The sequence below is a fragment of the Astatotilapia calliptera genome, unplaced genomic scaffold, assembly GCF_900246225.1.
Source record: "Astatotilapia calliptera unplaced genomic scaffold, fAstCal1.2 U_scaffold_107, whole genome shotgun sequence".
NCBI lineage: Eukaryota > Metazoa > Chordata > Actinopteri > Cichliformes > Cichlidae > Astatotilapia > Astatotilapia calliptera.
In genome coordinates, this window is record NW_020535627.1 from 29,264 (window position 1) to 55,359 (window position 26,096).

The 26,096-nt window shown below is 44.0% G+C and overlaps 1 protein-coding gene across 1 annotated transcript; it reads left to right on the forward strand.

The window, feature by feature from the left end:
• LOC113017341 (E3 ubiquitin-protein ligase Siah2-like) lies at window positions 1–26,096 on the forward strand. Its single transcript, XM_026160498.1, has 3 exons — window positions 1–704; window positions 22,101–22,280; window positions 22,871–26,096. The coding sequence occupies exons 1-3, from the start codon at window positions 258–260 to the stop codon at window positions 23,240–23,242; spliced, it is 999 nt and encodes a 332-aa protein (XP_026016283.1). The 5' UTR covers window positions 1–257; the 3' UTR covers window positions 23,243–26,096.

A 26,096-nucleotide genomic window follows, 5' to 3' on the forward strand; every position in this document is an offset into this window, starting at 1 on the left:
TTCATTTTTTTAATATTTATAATTAAATAAGTTTCCAATATTCTCTCCTGTTCTATTGTATATATTTGTTCTTTTATGCGACGCTGTTTGTTTTTCTTTTGCTTTCAAGCCGAACACGACTCCACTCTCTGATTGGCCGAGCGGCTTGTCAATCTTTGACGTAGCGGCCAATGGCAGGAGCCGACAGGCGATACAAACTAGCAGCCGCCATGTTGTGTCTCCGGGGGCCTCGAGGGACGTCCGGTAGTAAACAGTAGATGACGGTACCGCCTGTTCGGCAGCTCTCAGGAACGGGACCGCAGCTGGAAGCTATGAGTCGTCCATCTTCAGCCGGAGGTGGGGGACTCGGGGCCGGGAAAGCAGGCGGAGGGAAGCACGGGGGAACGGCAGGCGCCTCTGTTGCCGCAGCGGCCGCCGGCGTGAGCTCCGTGGCCGGGTCGGGGTCTGCTCCCCCTTCCTCCACCGTGTCCATGCCGGCTACCGGCCTCGTCGGACAATCCTCGGAGCTCACGGCGCTATTCGAGTGCCCGGTATGCTTCGACTACGTCCTGCCGCCTATCCTGCAGTGCCAGGCGGGTCACCTGGTCTGTAACCAGTGTCGTCAGAAGCTGAGCTGCTGCCCGACCTGCCGAGGCCCGCTCACCCCGAGCATCCGGAACCTGGCCATGGAGAAGGTGGCCTCCACACTGCCGTTCCCCTGCAAGGTAGACCCACAGACACAAACCGGCCCAGCTGATACTCACACACTACATCACAACTCTCTTCACTTCAGTTTGTGCACAACTTCCTCCACGCACACCTGTCACGTGACGTCATCAGAGCCAAACTAGAATTTCGATTGATTTTCCAAGAAAACGTCTGACACACAGTCAACGGAGTTAAAGGTCAAAGGTTACTCCAGAAAATTGGGATTTATTTATTTATTTTTTCCGTGCTGAGTTCACTGCCTGTAGTAATAATCGGACGTTGAAGCATCACTGCTTAGTTCACTGCGTGCAATCAGTGAAGGAAAGTCATGTCACAGAGTTCATTATGTAATATAGAAAGAGTATTAGGACGACATTAAGAAAAAATATGATTGATCAATTTGAGAATAAAACCAAAATCTCAAGAAAAAAGTCAAATTAGTTATTTTGTAGAGGATTTGTTTGCTTTGAAACATCTTCCTATCATATCTTGTGATAACGTCCATCCTCTTTGTTGCAGGTGTAATCATCGATATCCTGGCATTTGTTCATTGCCATTTCATTTTGTACAAATTTGGCCAACGCTTCCACGATTGTGTGTTTGTTCTTTTGTTTGATTGGTCTTTCCTTTCTTTTCAGTGTCCTTATGCCTCCCACTGCACTGTGTTCATGTCCTAAAGGAACTAAAACACATTTTAAAGTACACATTCGCAATATCATTTGGTTTTATTCTCAAAAATATCAATGATTTTTATTTTCTTTACGTGGCCCTAATACTCTGTCAGAGTAATACAACCAGGAAAGTCCAGAGTCTGTGTTTAGTTCAGTAACTGTAATAAACATAGTTCAGCCAGCAGTGATGAGTCCACTGATTAATCAGGACTCGTCACTCTGCTGATTGTTTCCTCTGTTTGTCTAAAACCTGCAGATAAAAATGGATGACTGGTGTTTTAATCTCCTGCATACCAAAGTGACTGTAGAGTGAGAATCGTGACCAGGTTTTAAATAACATGTCCAACAAGTGTGCAGCTGTCCACATACCTTTGGCCTCGCAGCGTGTCGACTGATTGGAGCGGCGGCTCTGGTTCCATTACACGCACATTAAAGTTGAATTGTGTGTCGGCGGCTGAAAACTGAGTCCTGACTCTGACCCTGAGGAGGAAGAGGAGGTCTGATATGGACACAGTTTCCAACCTGCATAGTACAGAAAGACTTGATACAAACTGAAAGTAGATGTTTCACAGCTCGCTCAGCTCAGCAGGCTGGTTACAGGACAGACTGCCCTCTGGTGGTGTTTTCATGCAGTGCATGTGACCTCAACAGAATATGTCCCCAAGAGTTTAGGGGAGAAAACATTAAATTCAGCTTAATTTGAGTTTATTGAAGCTGTAAGTGAAGATCATGCATAAAATTTGGCTGGTCGACGAGCGTTTCGTCATCATTTAGATTTCAACCCACGAGAATCTCCTCACCACTCGTACACGTCCTGCTGCCCTGTAATCATGTTGTGTCGTTATACCTCCTGCAGACAGCAGGCTCATGCTCATTTGTTTCACTGTTGCTGTTAAAATATGTTTTTTGTTTCTGTTGTGATGATCTTCCTCGTCTAATGCTTCTTGGTAAGTGTCTGCAGGCTGGTGTAGATGTCAGCCATACAAATCATTTGGTCACAGATGTTTTGGGTTTTTTCAGGGGAGGTTTGTGTTTTGAAAAGCCCGAAAATTCTACGTAGGACCCAATATTTACTGAGCTGTTCTCTACAGTAGGAGGAAGAACTGCAGCCTTGCTGAGGTAGAGAGGACATGAAACTCTACATATAATGGCTGATTTACACCACTAAGTCCTGCTCTCACACCTGACATATATTACACTGTCTGTGAAGCCGGATTTAAGGAATAAGTGCTTAAAGTTTTAAAAAGATGTTTGGTGCCATCTTCTGTCCGTACAGAATGTGACGTCATGTGGTTGGTTGGCTGGTTGTGGCTAACAGACTAACATTAGTTTATGTTAGCTAAGTCGTGACAGTGATGCTATTGGCTTTCTGAATAGCAGCATGAGGTGTAAACATCCTGTAGTCTGGGTACAGAGCTGCCAATAATGCGCTCTGCAGTCAGACTGTGGCAGTTTCCATACCAGACTGTGATGCCGCTGGTTAGGATGCTCTCCATGGTGCCTCTGTGGAAGGTGTTAAGGATGGGTTTGGGGAGGCAAAACCTTCCTTAGTCGTCTCAGGAAGTGCAGTCGCTGCTGAGCTCTTTTTGTCACCGATTTGGTGTTGCTGGTCCTCTGTGATGCAAACACTGAAGAATCTGGTGCTCTTCACTCTCTACTGCGACACCAGCAATGCTGAGCTGGAGATGGACAGCCTTGGTCTTCCTAAAGTCAACATTGAGACATAGATTATTGTCCTTGCACCAAAGTGCCGTTGCACATCCTCTCTGTATGCAGCATCATCATCGTCCCTGATGAGTCCCACCACTGGGGTGTCATCTGGAGACTTGATCATTTGGATTGTGTTGGAGCTGGAGGTGCAGTCGTGGGTCAGCAGCGTGATTAGTGGGCTCAGCACACATCCCTGGGGGGTGGAGGGCGTCTATGCTCAGTGTGATGGTGTTGGATCTTATATTTCCAACCTGTACTGTCTATCAGTGAGAATGTCCAGGATCCATTTGCAGGTGGAGGTGTTGAGTCCGAGCAGGTCCAGCTTGCTGATCAGCTGTTGGGGGATGATGGTGTTGAATGCTGAGCTGAAATCAGTGAACAGCATTCTTATGTGGGCGTTGCGTTGATCCAGGTGTGATAGAGCTAGGCAGAGTGCCAATGAGATCGCATCACCCATTGATCGTGATATGCAAACTGTAGTGGGTCCAGTTTGGGGGGGAGCTGCTTCTTGATGTAACTCAGGACTAGTTGCTCGAAGCACTTTGTGATGATTGGAGTAAGTGCTTCTGGGCAGTAGTATTTGAGCTCCGAGGCTGTAGCTGTCTTTGGCACAGGTCTGATTGGGGGGGGGGGGTTAAAGCACTGTGGCACAACAGCTTGGCTCAGGGACATGTTGATGACGTCTGCTAGGACAGCGGTCCCCAACCCCCGGGCCTTCGACCGGTACCGGTCCGTGGGTCGTTTGGTACCGGGCCACGAGAGTTGAGGCTCAGGTGTGAAATGTCTGGTTTTCAGGGTTTTTATCGGTTTCAGTGTTATTTTGTTATTGTTTTTATCGTTTACTCGGTTTTTCTGGGTCTTTTCACGTGTGTTATGAATAAATCTTCTTTTTTTCAGTACCGGTACTAGTTTCATTTTGTTGTATTTATCCGCGACACCTTAAAGGCCGGTCCGTGAAAATAATGTCGGGCATAAACCGGTCCGTGGTGCAAAAAAGGTTGGAGACCGCTGTCCTAGGACATCGGTCAGCTGGTCAGCACAGGCTCTGAGCACACGTTCGGGTATATTATCTGGTCCAGCAGCTTTGTGTGGGTTGACTTTAGCGAGAGTCCTTTCACTCGGGCCGTGGACAGGGACAGCACTTGGTTGTCTGGCGAGGGGCTGGTTTTCCATGCTGGCTCATTGTTTTGAGTCCCAAACCTGGCATCGAATGTGTTAACTGCGTCTGGTTGAGAGGTGTTTGGATGTCCCGCCACATTCGCTGAGAATCTCCTGACCAGGCAAAGAGATCACTGACTTTCTTTGAGCTTGATGTCCTTGGTTTGCTTGGTTGAAGTCCCCAGTGATAATGAAAAAGCCCTCGGGGTGGAGAGATTGCAGGTCCCTGACGGCCTCGTACAGCTCCCATAGCGCCTCCTTAGCATTAGCGTCAGGAGGAATGTACACTGCCACAATAACGATGATTCTGAACTCCTGCAGCAAATGATAAGGCCTGCACCTCACTGCCATAAATTCAACACACGAGCAGCCCCGCATGCTTTTTCAGATGTGGGATCACTTTAGTGCTGCAGCAACGAGTTAATGTTAAACTGATGTACTGCCCACTTTGCCATCTGTCTCTCTTTAGCAGTAAGTTGTCTTTACAAATCGGATGTGGCATGCGCTGCGTCAACGCTAACTAGAGCGAAGAACCCAAAATTTGCGCCGCGCTTGTGAGTACACAAGCAGATCGATCAGTCCCAGTATTAACACTGTACACTAACACAGTAGCTTTATTACAAAATACTAAAACACTGGTTTGATGAGTAGGAACTTTATTGTATTTAAGCAACTGCAGAGAGCAGCAAGGATCAACTGTCAAGCTAGTCATGCACATTTCTGCTGATATACTGTGTGCCATGGTTTTCAAATAGGGCTGCCACGATTACGTCGACTATCAAAATCGTCGACGACTGATTTAATAGTCGACGCGTCGTTTGAAGCTTTGTAAGATCACAAAAGACGCAGGAATAAGTAGCAGGATTTAAGAGTGTAATAACGGACTGAAACAGAAGATGGCAGCATTGCGTGTACAAGGATGCCAGCTGCCATTAAATATATATTTCCCTCATTTTTACTGGTGACTGGTAGGAGGTAAGCTGCTGATTTCTCCAGGAGGTGGTTGTGTGTGAAGAACGTATTTGGCAACATTCAGTCGTTGGACAAACAGGAGGAAGTTCTGTGTAACTCCTTGAAATACAACAAGATAAATACACAATCTAAACTGAGGCATAAACATCAATCTTTACTGTGTGTCTTTGAGGCTTTACGTTTAGTGTGAGCCAGTATATCAGCACTCTGACGTTTGCTCTGCGCTTTGATGCAGAGCTTTTGTGCTGCTGAAAACAAGATGGTGTGATGATGTAGACGTTATTTAATCTTGGCAATAATTTTACCGTCCTACCTGAAACCTGTCAGGTCAGTTTTACTGGCACATGGACATTTTTATAGACTTTTGGAAAAAAGCTTTAATTTTCATGTTTTTAAAGCTTCTACAGTTGATCTGACAGTGGTGCAAGATGAACAAATCTGAGAAGGCTTTGTATTCAGAATGATTACAGATGTCAGGAGTGAATCAGCGCTTTGTAGTGGTTTTCTTTGTGGATGTGAATCCAGCAAACAGCATTTTGCATTGAATTTGTTTTAAAGAGCTGTCAGTGAGGAGGCAGACACCAGGAACAGACTTCAGGCACATCAAGTAATAAAATCAGTCAGGTTTTGCCTGAAGTGTCGTGGATTTTTGCTAGGACCAAGTCTGTTTACATTATACATTTACACTGCTATGCAGATGACACCCAGCTCTATCTGTCCATGAAGCCAGATAACACACACCAATGAGTTAAACTGCAGGAATGTCTTAAAGACATAAAGACCTGGATGGCCGCTAACTTTCTGCTTCTTAATTCAGATCAAACTGAGGTTATTGTACTCGGCCCTGAAAAGCTTACAAATATGGTATCTAAGCAGATTCTTACTCTGGATGGCATTACCTTGGCCTCCAGTAACACTGTGAGGAACCTTGGAGTCATTTTTGACCAGGACATGTCCTTCAACGCACATATTAAACAAATATGTAAGACTGCTTTCTTCCATTTGTGCAACATCTCTAAAGTTAGAAATATCCTGTCTCAGAGTGACGCTGAAAAACTAGTTCATGCATTTATTACTTCCAGGCTGGACGACTGTAATTCATGGGGATTCAGTTTTCAGGCCCCTCTTCTGTGGAACCAGCTTCCAGTTTGGATTCAGGAGACAGACACTATCTCTACTTTCTTTGTATTACTGTAAGGGCTTTACCTCACAGTATAAAGCACCTTGAGGAAATTGTTGTTGTATTGGTCACACACTGTGTCACCAGTGTGTGAATGGGTGGATGACTGCATGTGTAAAGCGCTATACAAATACAGGCCATTTACCCTTTTTACCAATATGTTGCAAAAGAAATAAAATTGAATAGAAATTATTTTATTTCTATATTCACAACAAAACAAAAGAGTGAAGACAGAGGTCCTGTGTTTGGTCACACACACACACACACACACACACACACACACACACACACACACACACACACACACACACACACACACACACTGTGCATGCAGAGCAGTGCTGACAGATGCTTGGAGGAGGAGGATGGCACTCGGTTAAGCGATACTCCCCTTTTATTCTCTCTCTCTCTCATGTTTCCCCGCCCCCACTGTGTGTGTGTGCGTGTGTTGTGTGCGCGCACACGCTGCAGTGTCTCAGTGTCGGTTGGAGGACGCACGTTTTTCTGCTGCTCAGACAGTGAGAGGGAGAGCTTCGAGAGACATTCACTAAAAACCAGAAACAGTGATCGAGTGTGTGTCGGTGTTATTCACCGCCGGTCAGTCAGACGGACGCCACACAGCACACTCAGTGTGTGTGCGTGTGTGTGTGCGTGTGTTTAGGCCCTGCGCGTTTTGTTTTTTCGTCACCACAGAAGAAGAAAACAGCTGCCCGTGTTTTCTTTTCTGCTGCTGCAGCAGGAGAGAGAGAGCGGGCGAGCGAGGTTCAGCTGCATTACGGCTGCGTCTGTTTGATCCGACAGGTTCTGGTACGTTTACCGATCGATTATCGATTGATTTGAGTCATCAGGTTGGTTCGAACCGATGTTGATGTTTTACCGCCTGAACTGGAGACGAATGCTGTTGATCAGAACAACGTATGAAAATGTTTTTGTTTGTCAAAGTAATCGATTACCTGATTCATGTTGGTGGTGCAGCTGTGGGTCTGATTAATCTGCCAGTTAATTTCCTCATTAATTAAAATGATAATAAATGTGTACAGTGAAGCAGCAACAATGAGTATTTGATTGTCGATTGTGTTACTGCTTGTTGCTCTTCAAGCCAAAAAAAGCCAATGAAAAATATTTCTATTTCTACTTCCTCCCATGTTAGAGACGTTTCACTGTTTTATGTTGTTTGTACAGCATTTGTGGTTTGACTCGGAGGCTCGGTGTTTTCACAGATTTAAAAAAACAAATTTACAGCAAAAACAGTTGAATTAAGCGTTACACTGAGGTGGCTGTTAGTGTGAATCGGCATATAATAATAAATAAAACATAAATAAAACTAAACTGAATCAATTTCATCTACATTAGATGGAAAACAGCGAGCACGTAAGTCTCTTTTGGCTGCTCCGGTGTTTCTTAAATGGCCCCCACATGTTTTGGTTTGGATCTTCCTCCACTTGATCCGGACTTGGGACCAGCACTCGGAGTACTCTCGTGACCCGGATCTTGTATTTGTGTCCGGGTCTCAAACTGGCGTGCACAGTGAATGTGTTAATCACTGCAGCAAAGAAAACGCTTCATTCAAAAATGCTGTAAAATCACTGAGTGTCTTTGGGCAGTTTAAACCCAGACGATGAAACGTGAAAATAATTGGCAGATTAATTAACAATTAGAATAAACATTCACACTGAACCACAGGGTGGCGCTGCTTAAACAAATTGGGGGGTAGCTGACGTGTGACGTTGGACAGCAAACATTTTTATTTTAAAATATTTACAAGTTCTTTTATTTAATAATTAAAAATAATATAAAACATTTTATTCTTTCTGCCAACAAAGCTCATGTTCATACCCTCTCAAACTAAACACTAAACCTGTGTTTTGAGTCACAGTGTGCTACGATTTCACCACAAAAACATTAAAAAAGTTATAAATTTAAAAGTGTATGAAGAGTTTTCAGTAAATGAAAACGGTGCCTAACTGACTCTAATATAAAAAGAAAGAGTGTTGGTTTGTTGGTCTCGGTGTTGGTGTTTTGGCTGCTGCCATGTTGGACTGTATTTGGACAACAGGGTGTTACGTTAGCAACTAACGTTAGCTAGCCTGGCTGTAATGGTGCCTCACAGACACAGGATACCTGCTAATTAATGCTCAGATACTGTAGAATTTAAGATAAGAAGAACTTTATTTATCCCGAGGGAAATTCTTTTGTCATACACATGCTCAATGCAGCAGAGGAATAAGATATACAATATGTACAATAGAATACAAGTATACAGTAGGATAGTGCAAAATATAATATCAAATAACTGTAGCAAGTAACAATATAACTATTGTTACTTGCTACCATATCTAGTAGAATTAGCCTCACACGGGCCTGTTATTGGATCATTGCATTAAAAATGCTCAAATAGACTCACACAGCACAGAGATCCAGTCCAAGGATTCTGCAGTTAGCTGAGGTGAAGCCTAGCAGCAGCTAGCACCTGTCTCATCGTCCACCTGTCAGGAAACTTAATGCAGTTAGCAATAAAGACCTAAAGTGTTTCTGCAGCAGGCTCTTTGTATGTGTTTATTTCTATAGTCTATCGAGATCAGCAGCATCGCTATAGCCGGCCTGTCGCTGTGATTTTTGCTAATTTACTGCTGGCAGTGGCTGATGTGTATCTGGCCTTATATTCACAGACCATGTCATTTCTTTTTGTTCTTTGATAAATCACAACAAAAACAGCCATCATCACTGAAAATCACTCAGATTTTTATTTTAAATAGCAATATGGCTCTATAAACTCACATGGTGCGTGCGGTGAAGGCTAACGCTGCTCAGGCGCCGGTTTCCACACAGATTCCTCACAGTGAGAACAAAACCATGGAAGCAGCCTCCCAAACCAAAGGATGCTGAAGCACACTTTACAGTCACAGGTGAGGGTTTGAGTCTGAACATGAGATTTGTGGACAATTAGAAAAATATTTGTATTAAAAAAAATGTCCCCATTATTTAATCCAACTAACATGAGGTTGTTTCATTTATCAACGTTGTTGATAATTAATGTGTGTTCTTTGTTTCATACTTTGAAATCTTTTACTGAGAAGAATAAGCAAGATGTTTGAACCCATCAGCTTGGTTTTATTTCATGGTCCTTTGAAGTTGATCATGAAAACAGAAGAGGTCTTTTTTTTTTTTTTTTCTTTCTAAACGCACCATTCTGTTAGAAAATGTACTGATTAATAGCTTTACTATGGTTTTGGATACTTGGTGTGACTATAAAGGTGCTCCTGTACTGTAAGCATGTATTCAAACCAAACTCATTGTGTTTGTTTTCAAGACTCTTGCAGTAAATCTGAGAGCTCACACTAAAGCAGACTGAGGCCAATCGTCTGACTTGGTGAGTTAAACAGAAACCAAACATGGTCAGACGCTCGTCCGGTCTCTGTCCTCCTGTGAACTTCTGATCACTCTGCTATATGATCTCCACGTGGCTCTGCAGTCTGTCTGAACAGCTGCTGCTTGTTTTGTCTGGTTCAGTATGGTGAGCCCAAAGGGACAAAAGACTTGAGAAATCAAAGTTAAATTTAGAGTTGGAGCCTCTGAGTTTCCAGGACAAATTTCAAAGAAAGGAATTGCACACATGGAGCATGTGCAGAAAAACTTTAACTAAAGTTTTGATTCTGACTTGTAGTGTTTAAAAGAGTGAGAGACTTTTATGCTGGTGAGCTGTCGGCTTCAGCAGGAGTCAGCTTTCGTCATTGTCCATAGTGATGAGTTCAAATGTCTTGTTTTGTCCACCCAACAGAACCAGAAAATACTCACTTGTCTTTCACAGAAGACCAAAGAAACCTGGAAATATGAGCTGAAAAGATCAAAAACAGTTACTAGAGTCGACTAATCAGTAAAATTGTTGCAGCTCTAGCCTGTGCCGATGCTGTGCCCAGCCTCCTGCCTACCTCTGCTCAGAGAGTTGGCTCACTGGCGCTGCCTTCTGGGCTGGCATCACCGCCATGGGGTTGGTTCAGCTAGTGCTGCAGGGCTGACTGCTAACACCGTACAGCAGCAGCAGCATGGGTCAGAGGTCAGGGACAGAGCCCGTCGACCTGTCGGACGCACCAAACCCCTGCCGGGCAGTCAGGTGAGTCCTGAATGATGCTGGCGAGCTTTAACGTACGGCTGCGTCAAGACAGATTTTCAGTTTATTTTAATTTTAAAACACATCATCACATTTTGTTTATGGATGCCCAGACATAATTCAATTCAATTTTATTTATACAGCGCCAAATCACAACAGCGGTCGCCTCAAGGCGCTTCATATCGTACAGTAGATCGCACAATAATAGATACAGAGAAAAACTCAACAATCATATGAGCCCCTATGAGCAGCACTTTGGCGACAGTGGGAAGGAAAAACTCCCTTTAAACAGGAAGAAACCTCCGACATAACCAGGCTCAGGGAGGGGCGTGGCCATCTGCTGTGATTGGTTGGGGTGAGAGAAGGAAGACAGGATAAAGACATGCTGTGGAAGAGAGACAGAGATTAATAACAGATATGATTCAATGCAGAGAGGTCTGTTAACACATAGTGAGTGAGAAAGGTGACTGGAAAAGAAAAACTCAATGCATCATGGGAATCCCCGGCAGCCTACATCTATTGCAGCATAACTAAGGGAGGATTCAGGGTCACCTGGTCCGGCCCTAACTATATGCTTTAGCAAAAAGGAAAGTTTGAAGCCTAATCTTGAAAGTAGAGATAGTGTCTGTCTCCTGAATCCAAACTGGAAGCTGGTTCCACAGAAGACGGGCCTGAAAACTGAAGGCTCTGCCTCCCATTCTACTTTTAAATACTCTAGGAACAACAAGTAGGCCTGCAGAGCGAGAGCGAAGTGCTCTAATAGGGTGATATGGTACTACAAGGTCATTAAGATAAGATGGGGCCTGATTATTTAAGACCTTGTATGTGAGGAGCAGGATTTTGAATTCTGGATTTAACAGGAAGCCAAAACAGGAGAAATCTGCTCTCTCTTTCTAGTCCCTGTCAGGACTCTTGCTGCAGCATTTTGGATCAGCTGAAGGCTTTTCAGGGAGTTTTTAGGACTTCCTGATAATAATGAATTACAGTCGTCCAGCCTGGAAGTAATAAATGCATGAACTAGTTTTTCAGCGTCACTCTGAGACAGGATATTTCTAATTTTAGAGATGTTGCACAAATGGAAGAAAGCAGTCTTACATATTTGTTTAATATGTGCGTTGAAGGACATGTCCTGGTCAAAAATGACTCCAAGGTTCCTCACAGTGTTACTGGAGGCCAAGGTAATGCCATCCAGAGTACGAATCTGGTTAGATACCATATTTCTAAGCTTTTCAGGGCCGAGTACAATAACCTCAGTTTTATCTGAATTAAGAAGCAGAAAGTTAGCGGCCATCCAGGTCTTTATGTCTTTAAGACATTCCTGCAGTTTAACTCATTGGTGTGTGTTATCTGGCTTCATGGACAGATAGAGCTGGGTGTCATCTGCATAGCAGTGTAAATGTATGCTATGTCTTCTAATGATACTGCCTAAGGGAAGCATGTATAATGTAAACAGAATTGGTCCTAGCACTGAACCCTGTGGAACTCCATAACATAATGTAACATGTGTCATGTTTTAAAGAGCACAAAAACTTTACACTTCCTTGAAACGTTTGTTGAGTCTTGTTATGAATCAAATGCACCTCACGTAGTTCAGTTTGAGGCAAGATGGCTGAAAGAGAAGCTCGATCTACAAGTTGCAGTGATGCGTGTCCATGTGTCTTTCACGTCGTAAACATCTGACTATACTAGAGACAAAATCTGAACAATGTCCTCTGAGCGAGCGTTTGTTACACTAAACAAAGTAGGGAATGAACCAACACTGAGCTTATGGACTGTCGTGTACACCAGAGCTTTTTAAAAGCTTACTGTAAAGTTGTGCTGCACGTGAAGCCGGATTGCAACAGTTCTCGCCGGTATCGCTGAGCTGCGTCTGCACGAATTTCCTCGCTCGGTGGTTGGATCCTGTGGTGTTGGTCGTCCTTTTTGTTGCAGTCTTGCGTCTTTCCGCCTTGAACTGTGAGGTCCAGTTCATGTGTTGCTTCACTGATCATGGTCGCAGAGTATAAGCGGGAAATACCAGCTGCAATGCAAAGGGTGAAGCTGGTGTTCATCCAAAGGACTGGGGCCTCGCTGCAACATCAGTTGAATATGTCTTTGGCAATTAACGCATCTGCAGAGGTGCACCTTTTCATGTCAGAGCTAATACCATACCAGTCGCATCGTTTTTTCCTCACAAGGTCTTGAAAAGACCACGAGCATCATCTGATTCTGCAGCGTACTGGCGGTTACATCGGCCTACAGACCAACTGCTTCATTCGACTAAATCTAAACCGCAAGTGAACTAAAGAAACACTTCTTTCAACCAGAGGCAGGAAGACTGTCTGAAAGTATCTGATAAGGCAATGGAGGTTAGTTGATGTGCTTTAGCTTACTGCAAAGTTGCGGCTGTGAGAAGTGTCGGTAGAGCAAAGGTGCTATGGCGTATGTCTTAGTCTAATAATAAGGTGAAAGGGTCTCTTCTTGACTGCAGGTGTGCTGTGGGTTTACAATGTTTGAGCATGACTGCTTTAGGAGGCTTTATCAATGTCTTAGGATGTGGCTGCATCTCTCATAGAGATAATCACTGAGGTATACACATTTTCATAACTTCTAAGATATGTGCAGAGTTTGATAAGCTTGTCAGGCTCCTTGAAGAGATGACTAAAAATAAAAAAGAATAAAGGGGTCTAAAAATAGGCTTTGTTGAAATGGAGAGACAAAAGCCACCTTTGTGAGGCGAATGACAAATCCAGAGTTGGTTAAGCGAACCAGAGTCCCAGCTCGTATTCAGATGCCGTTCACTGTGCACATATGTGTCTGTAATCACAAGCAGCATCCTCAGGCAGGTGGTGAACAGCCGGCAGGAATACCAAAACCATTATCCTGAACCACAGCGCCCTTCATCGTCTCACCAATCCCAACAGAACAGATTCATCAGATCTGCGCCGGCTGAAGCAGCAGCACAGCCAGGAAAGCACTCAGCTGAGCCCAGCACGATCAATACCAATCAGGCTGAAAGGATCAGAGAGGCTGAGCGAGACGTGCTGCTAAACGAGTTGGGGGTAAAGAAACCTCCCTCCTCTGCAGTCGGGTTTTTATTAGGAACAAATGGGTCCAGTAAGTTTGACTGAGATCGATGATGAAATGAGGTTAATGGATGTGAAGATTTAGCTACCCTAAAAACCAGCCTTGATGGTCGAGGGTGGAGTTTGATACCTCGGCTGCACAGAGCTGGTTTTCTCTTTTATGGCTGACTCATAATCAAAACATGACTCAGCAAATAAAAAAAAAATACTTTAAGACCTCAAAGATGAAATTCATCGAACATAATGAGACACTTATATTTACAGTGCAGCTTTTCACTGCAGCTACCTGAGCACATGTTGGCTTTAAAGGAAATGTGCTGGTTTGAATCACATCTATTTATCTGCTTCACACACAAGTTGTCTGTGGTGTTCCACGGGGTTTGTGCTTCGACCAACAGGTTTTTCATCATCCATGCTTCCTCTGTGAGAAAACCCTGCATACATTTGGTTTGCCCGTAACTCTCAGTACTGTCATGCTTTTAAATTCAACAGTTTACTCTACAGTTTTGGTTTTCCTGTACATGACAGATGTTGATTCATCAGATTCACAGCAGACTAATGCAGAGATGTTCAGCCTGTGTTGGTCAGGACTGCGAGGTGTTTCCTGACAGCAGGTTGTGCCGTCGGAGTCCTGATGAGACGCTGCACAGGTTTTGTTCTAAATCCTCTGCTAAAACAATCTGGATAAGAGGATTCCTGCCTGCTGTGTGTTTGGCACAAAGTGACAAAATGTTCTGACCTGTTCTAAATCGAGTCCTGAAAATTGATCATGGAAATCAGGTCGTTCTTTTTAGTTCTGCTTAGGGCTGCTCAATTAATCGAATTTTAATCACGATTACGATCTGGGCTTTCAACGATCATTAAAAATGACTGAGCCGATTATTAGCCCCTCCCTCGTGGTTTACTCTCGCGCTGCTCCGTGTGGCAAATCGAGCGCACCTCTCTGCATTTCGAACACGTGTCACAACAATTAAGAGCAGCGGTCTCCAACCTTTTTTGCGCCACGGACCGGTTTATGCCCAGCAATATTTTCACAGACCGGCCTTTAAGGTGTCGCGGATAAATACAACAAAATAAAACTAGTACCGGTACCAAAAAAAAAGAAGATTTATTCATAACACACGTGAAAAGACCCAGGAAAACCGAGTAAACGATAAAAACGATAACAAAATAACACTGAAAACCGATAAAAACCCTGAAAACTATACATTTCACACTTGAGCCTCAACTCTCTCATACCAAACGACTCTCGGACCGGTACCGGTCCGAGGCCCGGGGGTTGGGGACCGCTGATTAAGAGGACCCGAGGGAGTTCGGAAAGCTAAGCAGAAGTTATTTGGAGAGGAGAGTGACTGCTGTTGGTTGAAAAGAGAGGTAAAAAAAACTTCAGTGGTGTGGAAACATTATGGGCTCGCACAGTCAGAACTCATTTTTCATTTATTTTTTATATTGCAAACATTTGCACTGTTATCAGTATTTGCACACTATTTTATATTATTTTTTGACAATCTTTAAAGTCATTATCCAACACATTGTTATTGTTAAATAAATATCGTCAAATAATCGAGATCTCAATTTCAGTGAAAATAAACGTGATTATCATTTTTGCCATAATCGAGCAGCCCTAGTTCTGCTGATATCTGCGTTTTGGCTTCAGAAGGTGGTGGACATGTTTTCTGGGTTTTGGACAACAGATGAATATTCATATTACAATTTTTATTTTATTTTTTATAGGTTGTAGTTAATAAATCACAATTTCAACTAAGTAATCATTCCAAATAAATAATCTAAACCCAGGACAAATGAAGAACAACTCATGTAAGTTTATAAATTAGCTTACAAGTTAATAATTCAGAGAGCTGCGCTTGTTACATCTGAACCAGCAGTTTGCTTTAATGAATAGAAGTCGGTTAATGTGGCCTTTGTGTCTGCTGCCCTTTCCAGGAAGCCGCTGCTGTGTTTTGACCCGCAGATCGTAAATATTTAATCACTGAGTAAAGCTCCTGCTGAGCAGCGATCGAGGACTTCGCCTGCAGTGGCTTCATGCCTGCTACATTATTCTGATCATTAATGCTGTCGAGGCTATTTTGTGTCCCTTGGTTATCGATTGTCTCTAGAGTTGAACTGTCTCTTTGGTGGGGTTGCATTGAGATGACATCCATACACCCAAACTCTCAAGTTACTAAAAGCTCTATGAACAAATGGGATGCTGTAATAGTGTTACCCACAGGAAGTGGCTAGTCGGCATATTCTTCGCCAACTGGTCAACCCATCATAGCATATTTAAGTTTATCACTGGTTAATTTATCATCTGCTCTCAGTTTAGATCCAGGTAACCTGGATACCCCAGAAACATCCATAGGAGGCTTCAGTATAACCTTCAGTTGGGGGGAAAATTCAAACTACGTTACGCAGATTGTCTCTCAGAAATGGGAGTCTGAAGGAAGCTAACGAGCCAGATCTGGTTGAATTTGTCTGAAAAGTCTCATTTCATTGAGAGCTTTTGTTTAAAGCCTGGACTTAGTTGAGAAACTGAGTGAAACTGTCAGTTTGCTGGTTAGTCATCGGTTACTGGAAAGAGGAGCTCTAGTCCTCACAGGCTTGAACTGGACTCCTGGTCATGAGTCTGATGCTGTCTCCTGACCTCGCAGCAGGTTGTGCTGCCTGTTGTAGTAGACAAGTGTTTCACCAGATCTGTGTTAACACAAACAGGAAGTGGTTCGTGTTATACATTAGTGAATAAATGGATGATCATCCTGTTTTCTCCTCCTGCAGATGTGTAGGTGTGCTCCTTATCCATCCTGACAGCCAGACCCTCTCCAGCAGTCGCCTTCCAGACGTTAATCTACTTATCGTGCTGCCGACTGAGATAACGCTCAGTCTTTGACAGCAGTTCTTCAGGCTTAGCCAAAACCGGTTATATCCTATTTTATTAACAGAGCGTGTTTGAGGTTTGTTTATTGTGTTTAGGCAGCAGAGTGATGCTTTACAGCTTAAATGATTACTACACTGGCCAGAATGCCTCAATAATGAGCTTCAACAAAGGCAGATCTGCTGTCAGACATTTTATCCTCACTGTATTATAAGCACACATTAGCAGAAATCACAGCGTCTTGTTTGGCGTGAGAATGTTTCGTTGGGTGGAGACTGTAGCGGCTGAAGCTCAGGAGGCTAAATATGTTCCACTTTATCACCAAAGAGTTCTCTGAGCGTCCTGAGGGTAACGACCTGCTCCCCATCCTTCAAGAACAGCAAAGCTTCAGAAGCTTTTTTTCTTTTGCATTTACACCAGTTGCATTGAATCAGTGGGAATGCTGGTGTTTGGCGTGTCACTGACACTGAGGACAACATGATCAGAGCTGTGAGTTTGGTCCGTTTCATTTTCTCAGCTCTCTCAGCCACAGCAGACCTGCTCCACTCGAGGACCAGAGATCCAAAACAAGCTTGAAACTCCCCACGCCAAACTCAACCCACCTCATTCCCAATGTAGCAAAGCGTGAACGTGAAGCTGTTAATTCACCGGTTGCTCTGCATTCCTCCTTGACCTCCAGCTCTGAGCTGTGCGTGACTCATAACTTAACAAGAGTTTTAACGACTGTTAGAAAAATTAGCTAATTTCTAAATCGACTGTCAGGCAGAGCCAGGACTCGCTGGAGGAGGCTTCCCTGCTTGGACCGCTGCCCCGGTGACCTGGCCCCAGATAAGCGGGAAAAAAAGGATGGATGGAACTCCAACACTAAATATCAGTTACTCCTAAACTTGAATTGTACTTCTGCGTCGGGTTTATGGCTTACACCATAACCAGAACCCCAGTTTAACCCTAACCTAAAACCTTTTACATAACCTGATGTGCATCTGACTACACATTAGGCCGACACATACCACGGCAACTTGGATGGCGTGAAACGTTGCTGTGTGGGAGTTAAAAGGGTTTTGTGGTTAATGCGTGAGTTGGATTTAGATTTGCTGCAGGAGTCTAAATGAAGTCTAGAGACTGAGGAAGGAACTAAAAACTAGAGATGGCACGATACCACTTTTTTATGTCCGATACGATATCATAAATTTGGATATCTGCCGATACCGATATGAATCCGATATAGTGTTTTTTAATCAACAAAACAGTTTTTTAAAATATCTTGCTGCAATTTGCAAGTCTGCAAGTTCATACTCAAGTTTAAAACAACAACTACACTAAAGCTATTCTGTTATACCTGTATGCAAAAAAAATATTTCATAGTTCAGCAATACTGATCAATCTAATAAACTTAAGCCTACACCATCCTCCCTATTCTGGTATTTTAAAGAGTACTTAGCGTAAATATTAAGCAACCTAACTAATAGGGTTCCAACTCCCAGCAACAACAAAAATAAATAAATAAAAAATAGGGAACCACCCCTCATGCTCCACCTCATGATGCTTAATCGACGTAATCAACCTTAATTTGATGCAGTGTGAAAAAAAAATGCACAGAAATCAATTATTTTTCAAGAAATATTAAATAGATTCAACATCTTTCTTCAACAAAATTGCAGACTGCACAGATGGTACCTTCCCAAAGTAAAAAGTACTATAGCTTACTAGGGTATATATATTAGACTTAATAGTTACTATATACAGTAATTGACTTCTATTCATTTTACATCAAATTAAAACTTTGGGTGTCAGATAATTATTTATTAAAAGCTCGACATTTTAAATGAGAATAAGAAAGAAAAGTATGTCTTTGTGCCCCCTTTTCCCTGTTAATGCCCTATCGGCCCCCCTGGCTAAACTTTGCTAGATCCGCCCCTGCACAGTTACCAGCGTCAGCTACGTAGAAAAAGATCCTGGTGTAGAAAGTAATATTAAATAAATTCTAACAACAGCTGATCAAGCTTAAACGTGCTGCTGTTGTTTAGCCGCTGGTTTCCTCTTTCTGTTGCAAAGTGGGCCAAAAACAAACCAGAGACACGGACTCACGACAGAAAAGCCGATCAGCTGATCGTTAAGCAGTTTCATGATTGAAGTAGCAGCAAGAAGAGGCAGTCGCTCCATATATTGCTTGTTAAGCTTAACGCAGGAATGCTTTACAAACATTCAGAGATGGACTTACACACTTGCTTTACTTCTCTCGGGATAACTTTGTCGGAGATGAAATGCCGGGTTGCTAGCGAAGCTCCACATGCTATCCAGACCACCGACAGGTCCTGCATGCCACAGCCGCTCTATCACGTGATGCATACTGCTCCGAGTGCTAACGTTCTGAGGCGAGTTACGGCGCGTTGCAAGTTTTGTGAGGTGCTTTGATGATATTTAATGGATCGGATTACATTTTTTATTTCTCTCCGATATCGATCCAGTAATTTAGGTGAGTATCGGACCGATACCGATACGTAATATCGGATCGGTCCATCTCTACTAAAAACTAGAGACGGACCGATCCGATATCACGTATCGGTCCGATACTGACCTAAATTACTGGATCGATATCGGAGAGAAATAAAAAATGTAATCCGATCCATTAAATATCATCAAAGCACCTCACAAAACTTGTGACATGGCGTAACTCGGCTCATAACCGTAGCACGTCGGAGCAGTGTGGTCACGTGATAGAGCGGCTGTGGCGTGCGAGACCTGGTTGAGCATTCGGAGTGTCGCTACCAAACCAGCATTTCATCTCCGAGGAAGTGATCCCAGAGAAGTAAAGCAAGTGTGTAAGTTCATCTCTGAGTGTTTGTAAAGCATTCCTGCGTTAAGCTTAACAAGCGATATATGGAGCGACTGCCTCTCTCTCTGCTGCTGCTACTTCAATCATGAAACTGCTTAACGATCAGCTGATCGGCTTTTCTGTCGCGAGTCCATCTCTCTGGTTTGCTTTTGGCCCACTTTGCACCAGAAAGAGGAAACCAGCGGCTGAACAACAGCTGCACGTTTAAGCTTGATCAGCTGTTGTTAGAATTTATTTATTATTACTTTCTACTCGAGGATCTTTTTCTACGTAGCTGACGCTGGTAACTGTGCAGGGGCGGATCTAGCAAAGTTTAGCCAGGGGGGCCGATACGGCATGAACAGGGAAAGGGGGGCACAAAGACATACTTTTCTTTCTTATTCTGTCATGTCGAGCTTTTAATAAATAATTATCTGAATCTTACACCCAAAGTTTTTTTTTTTTTACATACAGGTATAACAGAATAGCTTTAATGTTTTGTTTTTTAAAACTTGAGTATGAACTTATACAAAATGCAGCAAGATATTAAAAACACACTATATCAGATTCATATCGGTATCGGACATGAAAAAGTGGTATCGTGCCATCTCTGCTAAAAACCAAAGTCCCTGAAAAACAGACCAGTTCTTGCTTGTGTGAACATATTCATTCATGATGGACACAGAAAAATTGCCCAGCTGATGGGAAGAGGAGGAGCAGAACATAAAGTTCAAGAAAAACTTTGTGTTTGGTGTGAACGTACTGATGGTTCTTAAGTCCTAGAGAAACACTCAGTCATACTTTACTTTGTACTTTTGTGTTGAGTCTACGGAGTATCCTGGTGGCGATCGTGGCTCAAGAGTTGGGAGTTCGCCTTGTAATCGGAAGGTTGCCGGTTCGAGCCCCGGCTTGGACAGTCTCGGTCGTTGTGTCCTTGGGCAAGACACTTCACCCGTTGCATACTGGTGGTGGTCAGAGGGCCCGGTGGCGCCAGTGTCCGGCAGCCTCGCCTCTGTCAGTGCGCCCCAGGGTGGCTGTGGCTACAATGTAGCTGCCATCACCAGTGTGTGACTGTGTGTGTGAATGGGTGGATGACTGGATGTGTAAAGCGCTATATAAATACAGGCCATTTACCATATCCTGAAACCCTTACGCAGAGCTTACTCCATAACCTGACTTGCACTCTCAGTACAGCTAATGTCATGTTGGCACAGCCCACAATTACTGTGATTATTTCCTCACATTTCCAGCTGCTTCTGTCACCATTTTTCACCTTGATCGGCAGAATGGATCAGTTTGAACTGACTAATGTATAGTATGAATGTAATGTAAGTGCTACAGTTGAACCTTGTGTAGGCTACACCGATGTAGAAGTTGAGCTTAAGAAGAGTGGACTATCTCCAAGACTTTGAGACCTTTTTCCATAGTTCCTCTAAGTTTGAAGAATCTTAAAATGAGATCATGCTTTAGCTGAACAAAGTGGCCAATGAGACCTGAGAGGTGCTTCCTGAAGTTTAAAAATCTTCGGGGCACATGTCTGCCCCATTCCAGCACCGCGTTAGTAAGACTGGGAAAGATATGACATTGAACATCAGAGACATGGCACAGATGTCCGTTCTGCATCTGGGATCCTGTTTTCTGTTCAAAGCTACTCTCCTGCATATATTTGATGTATAAATAATGGATCCATATCTCGATGATGTGCTGTGACAGCTGGGTGCAGAGCGTGTACTGTGTGGTGTTCCGGTGTCAAACCACCCAATCAGCAGTCATCTTCTGAACACGCCGTTCTTGTCTGGATGTGTCTCCCCTCATGTTTATGGATGCTCTCCCAGCACGCCGAAACCAGGGGGCGATGTTCAAACGGCATCGCTAACGACATCGTCCGCTTCCCCCGAGAGCCTTCCCGTCTCCCTGAGCTCCTCACCGCCTCGCTGTTTTCATACCTCATTTACTGCCTTCCTCATCACTCCCCCCCCTTCATGCCCCGCTATAAGCTCCGTCTGTCTGTAGTCAGTCTGTTGTTGGAGATGAAACGGGATGAGGGAGGGAGAGTCTCACCGCTGTGACCTTCAGCGTTTCAGAAAATGAAGGAGACAGCTGCAGCCATTACAGTAACGCACTCCTGTCTGCATAAAGGCAGCAGCCATCGGCTGTCTTTATATCCCAGCTTCTTAATTCATCCAGAAAATTTAAATTACTCCTCATTTAATGTCCTCTGAGCCGAGGCAACAGTTCAGACATTTATCAGGAGGGAAAATGTGGAAATGGCAAAACATCAGTACAGAAGCATCAATGAACCGTTGAAATGAAAAGTGGTTTGTGTTGGACCTGGACTAACATAACAATGTTTCAGTTTAGTTTTTAAAACGAACCAAACTAACAATGACTAAAAATATTACAACTTTTCTGTGTTTATTCTGTTTTAAGCACACAGCGTAGTTTTAACTGTAGAAAGTATAAATGTTGTTACTTCCTTAAGATGAGTGTTTACGCTGAACCTGGATGGCGAGGGCCGGATCTCAACAAGAAACCGTACGATGGCAGAAAAACTGTACGTTAGCCAGTGAGCATAACCAGTCTTTGACTCTTAATGGACTTTTATTAAGTATGATCTGAGTGAGTCCATGAACTCATCAAAGCGGTAACAGAGGTCATGGCCAAGGGTCATTTTCCCCGTCATGTTACAACATTGAAAAGAATGCAAGTTTAAGGCACTTCCACATTAGTTCAAGTAGATTGTCGGTGAGAGAAAAGGGTCAATTTCCTTGATGTAATATTCATGTGAGATGCGACTTTCCTTCAGCAGCTGATGTTTCAGGTCGAGCGTGCCTCTAACTGTGTTGTGTGTCCTCCCTGCAGTATTCGTCAGCCGGCTGCCCGCTGTCTCTTCACCACAGCGAGAAGCCCGATCACGAGGAGGTGTGCGAGTTCAGGCCGTACACCTGCCCGTGCCCAGGAGCCACCTGCAAGTGGCATGGCTCACTGGAGGCCGTCATGCCTCACCTCATGCACGCTCACAAGTCCATCACCACGCTGCAGGTCAAGATCCAAACTTTGATTCTACAGACACACAGTATGGGGTAGAAACACGGGCAAAGTGGGAACCATCTTTGTTTGCAGCCTGTCCTTCTGACTGTTTCTGCACTTTGGGGCTTTAACACAATGCATCCACAATGAATGTCGAGCTGTCATGTCAGCGTTCCAACCGTTAACCAGTGTAAGGCCCTGCATTCAGTATCAGTGGAACCTCTGAATCAAACAAAAGCGCCGTTTGAAGTAACCAGCAGATTTAACTACTCACCAACTGAACATGCAGGATGTAGTTGGAACGCAGCTAGGAGAGATTTCAGGACATCCTACACATCAGGTCTACAAGCTGCTGAGACAAACAATGTAAATTATTAAGGAATCCTCAGCAGCGAAACAGAGAAACACGGCACTGTGTAGAAACGGGATCACAAGTGTCCTTAACTGTGTGACGTTCGTGTAAGTGAACGTTTCACCTTTTCTGCTCACGTCTCTGACACCACAGCACTTCTTGGTTCTTCAGCTTGTTTTCCTCATGATTGCAGGTGTGAAGTGTGAAAACGTTGAGTTCTTCCTAATCGGTACTTGTTTCCGTGCTGCAGGGGGAGGACATCGTTTTCCTGGCGACGGACATCAATCTGCCGGGCGCCGTCGACTGGGTGATGATGCAGTCATGTTTCAGCCACCACTTCATGCTGGTGCTGGAGAAGCAGGAGAAGTATGAAGGTCACCAGCAGTTCTTTGCTGTCGTGCTGCTCATCGGCACCCGTAAGCAGGCCGAAAACTTCGCTTATCGCCTGGAGCTAAACGGCAACCGGCGCCGGCTCACCTGGGAGGCCACGCCGCGCTCCATCCACGATGGCGTGGCCGCCGCCATCATGAACAGTGACTGCCTGGTCTTCGACACCTCCATCGCCCATCTGTTCGCTGACAATGGTAACCTGGGGATCAACGTCACCATCTCCATGTGCTGACGGAGCCGAGGGGAGCCTCCTGCCGAGGGAGGAGTTAAGGAGGTGCAGAGTGCACCTGCTGACAGCCTCGGTTGGAGTCGTTCGAGGAGTCGGCTCAAACAGTCAGCAGCAGCCCTTTGACCTCTGTGGTCAGCTAACGATGGACGTGGGGCAGAATGTCCTTTGGTTACCTGTCTGGAAGCGAGGGCGTCACCTCGAGCCTCCAACACTCTCCTCGATGGAGGAACGGTCGGATCTGCTGGTTCGACCGCAGCCAGGACGTCTGGCCTGGTTAGAGATTAAACTCCCGAGGACTCGGTCCTCATTGGTGGAAACAAACACTTCTCTCTGCCGAAGCGGCTCCCTCTTCCTGCGTCGGGTTAATCGGCTTCCTGTCAGGCCGGCGTGTTCACAATATTCTGCTCTGCAGTTCTGGTGCTATCAGACTGAGTTTACGTTCTTCACCAGCAGAGGCCAAATACACCACGACTGTTACGACATTCACAGTTAATGGTTCAGGAAACGCTCTGATAACGTTCACGTCTGATTAGTTGTTTACAGAGAGATTCTGAACATGCAGAGTTCAGCCGTGGCTTCTTTATTGGTTAATGTGCAGATTATTTATTGTTTTGGCTTTTTTGTTGAAAGGAAGTGGAGAATGTAAAGATATTTGCTTTAGTATCACATATAACAAAGAAATCATCCAGTGATTATAGGACAGAGCGGAAAATGAGTCTAACCTTGTTGCCAACAGACCAAAAATATTCAGGAAATATTATTCAAGGTGAATTTGACTTATTTCAATAATCTCTGTGCACTGAAGGAGTTGGTGAAAACTATCTACATGTCCATAGAGGTGAGGCATGTGAACATGTTTATTTCTGCTGTAACGTTTTAGTATGAAAGAGGATAAATGTCATTTTAAGACTGGAATTTAAAGCAAAATGAGGAATTAGACACTTTTAATCCGAGGAAAATGTTTGTCTGAGTCGTTAGTTTTCTTTGTCACGTGTCAGTAAATTAAAAACTGTCATTCTCATTCTCATTGGCTGTTTCCTCACACTTTTTTAAACCTTTTTGATAAACTCAGTAAAGAAAGGGCCGTGGGTCGGGCTGTCAGCTGTGTTTTTAATATGCACGTATAGAAAATGATCTGCAGGTTAATCCGTCTGTGTTCATAAAAAACAAATACTGTGAAAAAGCTCCACAGACCTGGAGTCAGCTGGTGGAAGAAGGCTGCCAGCAGTTCAGGTAAAGCAGAGTAATGTGAACACCAACATTCTGACTGAGAGGTTGCCGGTTCAGATCCCTGCAGCTGCAGATGGTGACTGATGGCGGGTCTCTGACTGGAGGTCGGCCTTTGACCTGAGCTGTGCTCAGTTAATCCTCAGACTTTCTTTAATCTCTGATAAAAGCAGTAAAATGGAGGAATAATCCTCCCGTCCCTCCTCCTGCAGTCCGTTTAGCCGCCAGCGCCTTACTTTTCTACCGCTAACCACCTCCTCCCATTCACCCGCTTTCTAAAGGGGCCTTGGTGCTGATGTGCTGCTTCTGGGAAACAGAAAAACGCAACGATGTGTTCAGAAGAACGGAGAGCTGCTCGTCTGCTCAACGCCACAGAGACACGACCGACACAAACTCGTGTATTTATGTGGAAATGTGGGTTTTAAAAACTAAATTCCTTCTCGTGAAACCGTCATAGCAACTGACCAGAAAGATACCTCTGACCACAGACATGTCTGTAACTGAACCGCAAAGCCCTCCGAGCTCAGCGGCGTTTCCTCTGTGTTCATGAAGATGAAGAAAAGTCCAAAATAAGCCGATTTCTTCCCATCATTCATCCAAGTGTCTCATCCAGCTCTGGATTTTCTTTAGAGGGTAGCTTTGTATGATTCAGAGTTACGTCTTATTCTGATTGGCTGACTTCTGCTTTTAAGCTGTAGTCATTAGATTTCTGTGCTTGTAGAAAAACACACCCGGCTCCTTCGTACCTGCTCGATGATTATCGTGTTTCTGTGGTGTGTTATGCTTGACTGGTGGGTCGTGAACAGAAAACTGCAAATTTGAGCTTATTTGTCATAAAACTTGTCACATCCCACATTTCCAGAGTGGGCAGGAAAAAGGCTTATTCTAATATGACTGCTGTATGTGCACACAGTAGAAACACAGAGCAAACACTGCTGTCTCTTTGTCTCCAGGTGTGGTTACCTCGACACGAGTGTCCCGGTTTCAGGGTCCCGTTTTTCCGTTTGCGGATCATTTTGTGATTTTTCAAAGTTCAAAGTTCAAAGTGCTCGCTGCAGTTTGATGTGAATCTTTGATCACAAACAATGAGAGCAGGAAACATTCTCCCAGTGTTGGAGTGACGAAGAAACCTTTTTACTCTTCGGATGAAAGCACGTTTACTTCCACATAGCAAAGAAGTTTTATGGCACCATAAGAAAAATGCTGACACACACACACACACACACACACACAGTGCAAAAGTCTTGAGCCTCCATCATGTGTTCATATTTGAATGAGGGTTTTCCAGCCTCTGAATGCCAACAAAGAATCAGACTCAGTTTTAACAGCCTTGGAAATGAAGCATGAGGACGCACAGGGAGGTCCACAACCCGGGACGCTCGTGTCCACAGACACACTCAACAATAATCACTTTCACGCCGACTTTCCATGAAATATTTTGAGATATTGTAAATGAAGCTAAAGGGACAGTCTATTTTCTAAAGATTTATTCCTCCCACTCTTTGTTTTCACACGTATTTGTGCTGCTGTTTGAGATTTCCAGAGTACGTTTTCTACGCTCACGGTGATGTTTCTGTTGTAAAGCTCAGTTTGTGATGTTTCTGTAATAAACAGGTTTGTTTACGCTGAC

Coding starts and splice junctions, on each gene's coding strand:
- LOC113017341 (XM_026160498.1), top strand. CDS start 258: ATGACGGTACCGCCTGTTCGGCAGCTCTCAGGAACGGGACCGCAGCTG. Junction 705..22,100: donor CACTGCCGTTCCCCTGCAAG/GTAGACCCACAG, acceptor TCCTCCCTGCAG/TATTCGTCAGCCGGCTGCCC. Junction 22,281..22,870: donor AGTCCATCACCACGCTGCAG/GTCAAGATCCAA, acceptor TCCGTGCTGCAG/GGGGAGGACATCGTTTTCCT.